This window comes from Rhea americana, unplaced genomic scaffold, assembly GCF_003343005.1.
Source record: "Rhea americana isolate MKP2758 unplaced genomic scaffold, rheAme1 scaffold_89, whole genome shotgun sequence".
In the NCBI taxonomy this organism is placed as follows: domain Eukaryota; kingdom Metazoa; phylum Chordata; class Aves; order Rheiformes; family Rheidae; genus Rhea; species Rhea americana.
Window position 1 is genome coordinate 1344792 of NW_028187077.1, and position 10044 is coordinate 1354835.

At 39.2% G+C, this 10044-nt stretch overlaps 1 protein-coding gene across 1 annotated transcript in view; it reads left to right on the forward strand.

Annotated features, from left to right (window-relative positions):
• Positions 1-4: 4 nt before the first annotated feature.
• NUDT6 (nudix hydrolase 6) overlaps positions 5-10044 on the forward strand; it is a gene marked incomplete at its 5' end in the record, with an annotated part of 16004 nt that continues 5964 nt past the window's right edge. Inside the window, 3 exons of the mRNA XM_085323906.1 lie at positions 5-65; positions 641-844; positions 6088-6143. Of these exons, the coding sequence (XP_085180032.1) occupies positions 5-65; positions 641-844; positions 6088-6143 (321 nt within the window). The remainder of the gene's footprint in view (positions 66-640; positions 845-6087; positions 6144-10044) is intronic.

Sequence of the window (10044 nt, forward strand, 5' to 3'; positions counted from 1 at the left end):
GGACCTAGCGGAGCAGCGCGGCCGCCGCTGGCCGAGCCCGGCCGCCTTCCGACGGTGGCTGCAGGGCAAGTGGCGGCGGCGGCGGGGCCCGGGCTGCCCTCGGGGGACCGCAGGCCGGTACAGCCCGAGGGGACCGCTGGAAGGGGAGCGCGGCTCTCTGTCGCTCGTGGCACGAAGCCCTCTCACGATAACTAGAGCCTTTTAGCAAAGATGGCACGGTGGGCAGAGCACAAATTGGTTTCTCCATGCTGTACAAAATCTGTGTGAGCAGCAGTGACAGGAAAAATGCATTTTTTTGCTTGTCTCTGCCTGATTGTATTAAGGGAAGCTCAAGCATTGAGCTGGCAGCACTTCCTTCCCTCCTGTTGATTACCGACACTTTCTTACACCTGTGATTGTTTGACCCCGTAGCCGGTGAGGTCCGAGCACAGACTTGCACGCACCTGGCTTTAGGAAAGATCATAACAGCCAGTCTGCTGACAGCCACAGTTAGCACACATTCATCTGCTGTTTCTCCCTTCGAGGCCTAAAACGAGCAGGAGTGAGCAGAAGGGAGGTTATCAAGTGAGAACAGCTTTTATCTTTATCTTGAGTTGCTTTTGAGATAGCGTGAGCAGCTCCATATCACTCTTTCTTTCAGATTCGGTTAAGCAGTGGCAAGAGGAGGGCAGGACAGCTGTCTGGCTGCACATTCCCATCCTCCAAAGTAGACTGATACCTACGGCTGCTTCTCAAGGCTTTACTTTTCACCATGCCGAATCAGACTCCTCCACGCTGACGCTGTGGCTAGGAGAAGGGCCCAGCAAGTTACCAGGGTATGCCACGCATCAAATAGGAGTTGCAGGTTAGTTCCAAAATTATTTTAGTTCCAAAATGAATTATACAGCACATATGAAAAGACTTATGATTGTGTAGGACCAGGTTCGACAGGAAATCAGCCAGGCTTCTACACAACAAACATGTCAAAGTTGGCTTGGGTAACTTTCTAAGGTGTAGTGTGCCGTTTGTGAATGTACTGGAAAGGCAAAGTGTGGGTTTTGCTGAAAACAAGCCAATAAAGAGAGACATCAGTATTCCRGTTTGAGAAACTTGTAAACAGCTCTGGGAGAAGAAATTTCCTGAAGCTTTAAAAATTTACCTTCCCTCAGATCTGTTGTTTTTAGTTATCATTTTTAGAGACATATCCTGCCTTTCACCTTTTGCAGGTTAGAGAGGTGAAATTTCAGGGTTACAGCAGTATTTTTAGAAACAGAAAAGCAACTATGAACTTCTTWAAAAAAAAAAAAGATCACATCTCTATTCAAATGTTTTGTGTCCTTGACCGCAGATGTTTAATATATGCATTTGCCTAAACAGTGCCCAAGTTAGGGTCTGCAAATGGGATAAACTTTAACCAGTGGAAATTATTCAAGTGCTCACCTAAATATTAGCATAAATTACAGCAGTCCAAAAGCTCTTCTAAACTGCATCTGAAGTGCACRTCCCAAGCAAGTATATTTTACAAATGTACCTCTGGACACCTATGCTRTTACTCAGCAAGACCTCTCACAACCAGAGTTGGAAAGGAGTTGCTCCAAAAGCTAATGCAGTTCTGAAGGAACTAGACTAAGACAGTTTCATGTTGTTTTAGACAGCAGAGTATGAGGAACCAATGATGARCCAAAAATACAGTCATTTGGATTTCAACTTCACCAGATTTGAGCATTTTTGCCTCCTCTCTCAAGAGTCTTCCATCAGAAAAGCCAGTGCCTGTTCCATTACTCAGTRATTGCCTGTAATCTGGCAATTGATTTGACTCTTTCCATTCTGATGTGAAGTGRCAGCAGATCCCTCTTATGACAAGCTTGAGTTGTTCTCCTTGGCTGGAAGGGCTGTGCGGGACGTTAGTTCATCACCATGTTRGTTTTAAGGAACTCTTTATAAATTCTAGTTAGAAAGGGCTTACAAGATTAGAGCAGGATTATTCATTGTAGCAATGGGTCGGGTGAAAATAACGTTCTCAAAAAMCAAAGCCTTTAATTAATACTGTTGTTAGTAGGAGTCTGCAGTTAGAAAATCCAGCAGAGGGCAGCATGGAAGCTCAAGACAGGCTTGGGTTTTTTCAATGGACATGTTTGAGCATGTTTTCCTGAGGTATGAAGACCTCACCATTAAAATATGTGGCATTAAACTCGAGTAAGACAATGCACTGCCCTAGCAAAAGCACAGCATTACTCCTCATGTTATAATTTGCATATTTGAGAAAACAGAACTGATTGAAAGGGGATTTTTCTTAGGCAAGTTTTACGTAGCTAAAAGTACATTTTAAAAGAGAATGATTTAATGGAAGTGTTTTGGCTCTAATGACTGTAACAGAGGACTTCAGAGAATGTAGGAAAATTGTAACTTTGAAAAATCTTTCATATAAATGTTTGAAAATATCAATATGAAAGATTGCTTTCAAAACATGGTTTGCTATTGTACTTTTGAGATAAACACTTTTCAGATAACATCTTAAACAAATAGAAACAAACTTTAAGGAAAGAAGCAGATTCATAAATGGGGGTATATTGATTTCATAATTTATTACACAGATTTAAAAATTATGTAATGAATAAYGTATGTGCTTTCTGTTACCATTTTTAAGCCCATATATATATTTTTTAATTTCTCATTGGGAATTTTTTTAGCTGAGGTGAAGAGATCAGGAAGGCATTTAGTCATGTAAACAAACAGATTTGTGCATGTGAAATAATGAACACAATATTATTTTACAGTGTTTCACTTACCACTAGTGGATATYGAACATATTCCAACAATACACTCAGCAGTGTAGACACCATCTGATGCAGGTTTATTCCATTATCTTTCTAGCTCAAGAGCAGAGACTGTGTARTGGGAAGGTTCAACTAAATTTATGTAGATATTACTTAATATAATTATTTATATGTAGTAAATATGTATTGCCAAACCCTCAGACATTTGTGTTTCCTGCACAAAAAAAAAATCCATATTTTAGAGTTTCTGCAATAGAGAGAGCAAATTTACTGATGAGAGTCTTCATCTCAAAGCTGCAGGCAATCAGTTAGATGCAGGACTTCATCCCTTGAGCATCCTGAAAGTGGAGATCCTGAAAGTGGTTCAGTAGTGTCTAGGAAGCAGGGAGCAAGCAACAGGTAGCTAGCCTGCTTTGCTAAGGACACCAGCTGCTGTTTTTTGTACTGTCTGGAATTTCCCATGAACTGAACACTGCAAGGCCAGGTCATGTTCTGCCAGACTAGATCAGAGTCACCAAGCAGAGCGAGTAGCAAATGTTACTCACTGGGGTTGGCCATTATTGTTTAAAAATAGTGGAATATGTGAGGTATATTCCAACTAACTTACTGCATTCTTTTATAGGCAGCAGGATTTTCCATATATGTAAAGGAAAACTTCTGATGTATGAAAATGATTAAGATATTTTTGAAAAGCTGTTTCAATATTCTCCACCTCTGAGGAGGCAGCTGTCTGCCATCCAGAAAGTGACACATTTGTAAATATGCCACATAACAGTGTACCTGGGAGAAAAAAAAAGTTAAAAGCCATTCTCTTCTCCTTCCCATGCAGTATTTGCCTTACAACATAGGTATTATTTTCATTGTTTTCTACCTTAACCTGGTTGTTGAAAGTAAGCCGTTGAAGTTGAAGTGAGAGAAAAGTCCCTCCACATGCATGAGCATCAACCTTGGCAAGTTCTGTATCTTATGAAGATATGTAAAAGACAGCAGCAGCACAAATGTCAAACTCATCTGCACAAGAACATGAATGAGAGCAGGTTTAGCTCGGTTGGTTTGAGTGTGGTACTGCTAATGCCAAGGTCACAGGTTCAGTCCCTGTATGGGCTATGCTGAGGTTTGGACTAGATGATCCCCAGAGGTCCCTTCCAACCTTATGATTCTATGAAGTTAGACAGCTTGTAAGTGTTCAAGGAATCAAAAGTGATTTAAATGAAGCTCCAAAGGTTTTTACAAAGCAATGCCTATTCCTGTTTGGTGATTTACATTGTAAGGAGTCATGTTCGCACCCAGGCATGATGAGTGCTCTTCAACTCTGAAGATATTTTCTGTACCTGTTTAGATCAATTATAAATGGAAAAAATAGAGAGTAGATATTTTTCTTCTCCATTATTGGATATCCAAGGGACTTTCTTTTAATGTTTTTTTTAATCTATTTTCAAAAAGAGAACATTTGAACAAAGCAGTGTTGTAATAGTGATTGCTTGGTTAGGCTACAAGCATAAACCTTTCCAGAAAGTCATGAAAGTCATCATGGGGGTGGGATGATTAAAAGTTGTAGGTATCACATTTGTACCAAGAGTGAGAGTCTTTAAAACCACAGTTCGGAGTGCATGGCCAAACTGTGATCTCAGTGATGCTAAACAGGTGTGGCCCAGCAAGCCTTAGCAGAATGGTTCCTGAGTTGCACCAGAGAAAAGGAGACTAGACAACAAATCTCATTAGTATTTTTCCTTTCTTCTTGCTTTTGATTTAAGTATGATCTATCACAGTTTCTGGATACCTCACATAATAATTCACTGCAAAAAATTGCATCCACAGGCATCAATTTCTTGGGAACAAAGGAGATAAATTGTTGTTTCTAGTTGATTTMAACAGCAATTTCCTTTCTTCAGCAGCCGTCTCTGGTCTCAGAAGACCATTTGGCTGAAGAATGGCTTTTCTAGAAAATAATCCCTGTAATCACGGCATGCATCAAAGTTCCTTCTTCCCTTTTTCTCAATCAGTACAGTACTTGAACCAGTACCCTGCTAAATATTTACAGGAAGTATGAGGTCATAAAAGTCACAAGCCACAAGGAGGCAGATATGTGACTACCTACTTAAAACATGTCCTTTGACATATCTTGAATGAAGATTGGTATTTCATCTTTTAAATATTCYTCCTACACAAAAGTCTACCATGTATTATTAAAAAGAAACGGATGTTTTCAAGCTGGACACTCATTCCTTAATAATTCCCTTATGTGGAAATATTTCTCCATAGTACTTTTAATGTGTTTTTCATCACAGATCTATCCACAGACTCTTCCTCTTGCTAGAAAGTGATAGCTTTTTTTTATAGTTAGCTACTAATTTGAAACCCACACAAGACTAATGTGGAAAAGAGATGGGTAAACTGTACCAGTCTTCTCATTCTGCTCACCACAGCACATAAAATCTGACAAAATGCCTCTTTTAAAGGGAAAAATATTTTTAAAGTATAACTACTGAGTGTGACATGATGACTAGATGTGAAAACACTTGGGTTTTGAAGGTAAGAAAACATACAGTCTGTGGGAGAGATTCATAGGCTAACTGAGCAGTGCAACTCAACAAAAGGCATTTCTCTGTCTTTCAACGTGATATTTTTTCTTTAATTAAGTGAAGGTGTCACTTCTCCACGTGGGAGCAATGCTTTTTGATTAGCAAGTTGACTCTAAGTACTATGCATTTGTTACCAGAAGTTGTTAGCTGACTAGCACAGTATGAATTTATAGGTGAGTCAGTCAACTGATGGAATGTTTTCATGACCAGTACCATCAGCTCATCGTGAGTGCTAAACTTTGTGTGTTATTAATCTGAAAGCACTCAATACTTCATTGCCACAGTGGGAGGTTTCATCATGAATGTCAGTGGAGAAATTTCTTACCCATCATGGTTACTCAGCGAACGTCTTTTTTTGAAAAAAAATTCTGCTTTCTGAGCAAGCTTACAGGGAGGTCTTCACTGAAGAAGAAAAGCTTTGCTAAATTGTTTGGAAGAGATCTTGATCTTGCATTCTCTAGTTTTGATAATATTAACACCTGCAAAATATTCATCGCATTTGTTGTCTAATCTGGAATTTAAAGTTGTGAAGCATTTATCTTGGTTCTGCTAAGTTTGAACTTTTATACATTTTTTGTATTGTACTGCATATTGTTTTTTTTCACCGACAAACCACTTTATGATACATGCAGACAAATCTTGCTAACCGTAAACTGAGTATCATTAGGGTTTATCTCACTTTTATCAAAACATATTTTTAAGATAATTGTCTGAAACACACTAATCTTTCTCAATATTATCTCTAATAGGTGCAGTTTTAGATGAAAGCACTGGAAAGGTGTTGGTTGTACAAGACAGAAATAGGGTAAGTAAGTTTGTTTTAAAATTCTAAAATACAGAGAAGTGCATTTAGCTAATCTTACTCTGCAGCAGAAAACAAAGATCTTTTCACTTTCATTTCAGTCCATACCTAAAAGTTACTTCCTTTCAGTAGTATTTTGGAACGTGTCTGTGAACAGATCGTTGTATCTGCATTTGAAGATAAAACAAATAAATGATAGACTTTGAAAACAGATGGCTTTGTTGCTAATTACAGTCAGTTATTGACTAAATCAGCAGAGTGGGATGACATATTGCTTTATGACTGCTTACAAGAGGGCATTAAATTGAATTAAAAGGATAAAAAAACGGTAAAAGCCTTGATGATTTACACAGATTTCATCTTTCATCCGGCTTAGCTGGGCCATAATTTCAGCTAAGGCCCACAAACRTGATAATATTTGTATTGCATTTTTCCTTGCCAGATTTTAAATCTTTTTTAGTGATAATTAAATTTATAATAGATTAAAAAAAGCAGGAGAGAATAAAGACAAGCTTATGTACTGTAGTAGCTACTCTCAGTGGTTGCATTTAGCTGCCCAGAGAAACAAACAGAAGTCTGATTTACAAATCCGGAATTACATAMATTGACAAATTCTAAATAGGTGTAAAATACAGATGTTCTTATGCAACATTATGTAATATTTTGATAACAAAGTGAAGGAAACTGATTATCCACCAGAGGTATTCTGCTTTATGTAAGAAAAGCTTAGTAAAATTAAAGCATCTCTTCCGTTGCTCCATTCCTTGCTCTTTTTGTGTGTAGAATATATATTCCCTGTATGAGTGAAATACTGCAAACTGATTTATCCAGTACATGAGATAGAGAATTGATACAAATTGCTGTAGAATTTGGAAAAGGAGTCTTTAAAGACGTACAGTTGGCAACACTTACACATCCTGCTAAGCATATTCAACAAACAGACATGATTTAAAATAGCAGAGCAGAGCAGACTCATAATTTAACTTCCTTCAAAATCAGTATGTCATGCAGTATGGCTGCATAGTACTGTAAAACAAATTCCTTGGGTGTGAACCAGAGGCCTTAAAGGTGCACTGCCCCTAAGGCCTAAAAACCTCTTAAGGTTAAATCCTGCGGATGGATTTGTAGCAGCTAAGATGCTGCAACGCATAGCTTCTCAGATCTGGTCTGAGCAAAATGCAGAAGTTGGTCAGATGCCCGCAGTCCCACGGAGCCTGTGTTCCTACCTACTGAAACTGGGCCACTATTCAAAAAGTAATCCAAAATCTGAGGAGGCAAGAGAGATTTCTGCCTTAGGTCAGAAACTCATCTGAAAATAGAAGAACTTCCCAGTTCTTGCTTCCCTCACTACTTATGCATTTCACGTTATATAGACACCAGATAAAAAAGCAGAAATAATTATTTCCCACTGCCACCTTTTCCTCGAGCCACCACAGAAGCCCTCCTTGTGGTTAGGGAGCACAGCGTCAGTGTGCACCAAACCAGGACCACTGCGCAAACGCTCTGTGTGTGCCCACGCTGGGAGCTGAGGGCTGGGCACTGGGGATGGCTCTGGCCACAGCTGGAGCTGGGTGGGAGCAGCAGCTCCGCTCCACTGGGCCAGGCCTGCACAGCCGCCRCCCCAGGGCAGCGCAGCAGCCCCCGGAGATCATTGGCATCACTAGTTAAAGGCAAGAGATGTTCTAGCCCTTTAGGAGAAGTGAAGCATAGACTTGACTGTTTAAGAAAGGAACCTAGGCGTTTAAAAAGCAGCCAAGTATTTTAAGCAGTAATATCAATAAACAGTACTAGCAGACTGAAAATATGTAACCCTGCTTATAATCTGTACTGTTTTTAAAATAGGAGTATAACAAACAAGCACCATGACAGCATTTTAAGAGAGCCACTTAAATAATTCTGTGGGTTTTTTTAAAGCAAATAAACAGTATGAAATTACTCCAGTGTATTTTTTTCCAGGGTCAGTACAGTTTTCTTTCTCTGTTTACCTGTTTTTACATAATAGCTTGTTTCTCAAAAAAAAAATCACTTTATTCAACTTTCCAAATGGATTTCAGACAGTTAACTGGGCTGTGCAAGCACAGCTTCACCACAGCAAGTTTTAATGTCTCCAGAAGCAGCTCTAAGAATAAAACAGTTGCTTTATCCAGAGTTGCCTGCCTTTCAAGTTACTAGACAGTGACAGCAAATAATCTTGCTATAAAGGAGAGAGAAGACAGCTCATTCAGAAAACAGAGTTCAGTCAATGAAAAAGTGCTGAGTCAAAGTGTTTTCACTCTGGTTAAAGAATAAATCACATCTTACTGCTTTTAAGTTACATCTGCTAATTGCAGCATTTCTTGCCAGCATTATCAAGTACAACTTTATTCACAGCAAACTTCTGCAATCTTAAAGAGAACAAAAGTCTATACAAATCTGAGCATGATAAAATTTTCTTGAAAAGTTATTTTCAGACAGAAATCCCCAAAGAGCAACAAAATGGGGAAGAACATTATGCAACATTGTCGGGGGGGGGGGCAGTTGCAGTATTCTCAGCATTAACACATCTATGTAAAAGGATACTTAATTCCTCAAAATAATTTCATTGATGATGACTGTTTGGTTTCCCTTCCCCTAAAAATTATGAAGATGCTTTAAAGCACTCGCTACCTTTGTACATTCTCCAGTTTATTCTTCCAACAAGGAAAGCGCCACAGTGCTCCCTCTCTCTCACGGAACGTATGTTAGAATAGATCCCAAAATATGTTTCTTACATTGGCTTTGTCACTCACGTATCCCTTCTGCGTCAAGTTTTGTCTTTTCTCCTGTAACTGGCCTAAAGGATTCTCTGATTTTGTGTTTGGATCCATGCAGACCTCTGGAAAACCCTCATGGCTGTAAGCAGATTTGGGAGGAGGACACTGGTTTTGTTTGGTTTTATAAATTCCAGGCATATCTGTGGCTTTAAATAAGCAATGATGTGGTTTACCATGACCTGGAGAGACCACCTTTGTAAAGCAGGTGTAGAGAGCCTTAAATGCTCACAGACTGAAGTGCTTGACCTCGCTACAGAGGATGCCAAACCGGAGGATTTATGTGGTGATGGTGGGTTGTGTGATGTGGCTGGAGGTAACCAAACACCCATCACCAGGCTCTATCAAGCTAACCAAGGTTTCAGTGCAGCAAGTGCAGGAAGCTCACTAGCAGCTGTGTGCCCCATTCCATTGTCTCGTTTGAGTTCCAGGGAGTAAATGATTTCAGTTGAAGTGCACATCCTCCATATGCTTTGAGTAAATGAAGAAACTTCTGGAAATGAAACAAGTCTCTCTAGTACAATGAGGATAACTACAATTATAACCTGGAAACAGTCAAAATTTATACATGCTAACTAAGTATAATCGGATGCATTCGTTACAGTTCATATAATTACATCTAAGCCAGACTCTCCCTAGCCATAATTTTCTGCCATTCCTGAAATAAATACTAACAAAAACAGATTTATTCTCAGGAACCAAACTATTACTTTGGCTCACTAGTAACTATAGCACAGTTAAAGGGCGTCAATGAAAGAGTGGTTTCATGTTCAGGTTCAATCAGACAACATGTTGAATCTGTAGTGCAAGAATTCAGAGCGGGGGGCGGGGGGCACCCCTTTCTTGCTCCCTTAGTGTAGGGCAAAAATTATCAAGGACTTGTTTATACCAGGGTTTTCAGCCTTGCATTCAGTAATTACCAAATAATGCATAAATACAGCATGCAACATGTAGGCTCTAAAAATGGTTCAAAGTCTGTAGGGACAGAAGAGAACATACAGGCAATAGTACACTTTAGAAATACTACATTATTTTTCCTTAGAATTCCTGGATATGTAAAAGGGAAGAATGAAATACTTACTTACCTTTTGGTAAATATCCTAAATACTCAGTTC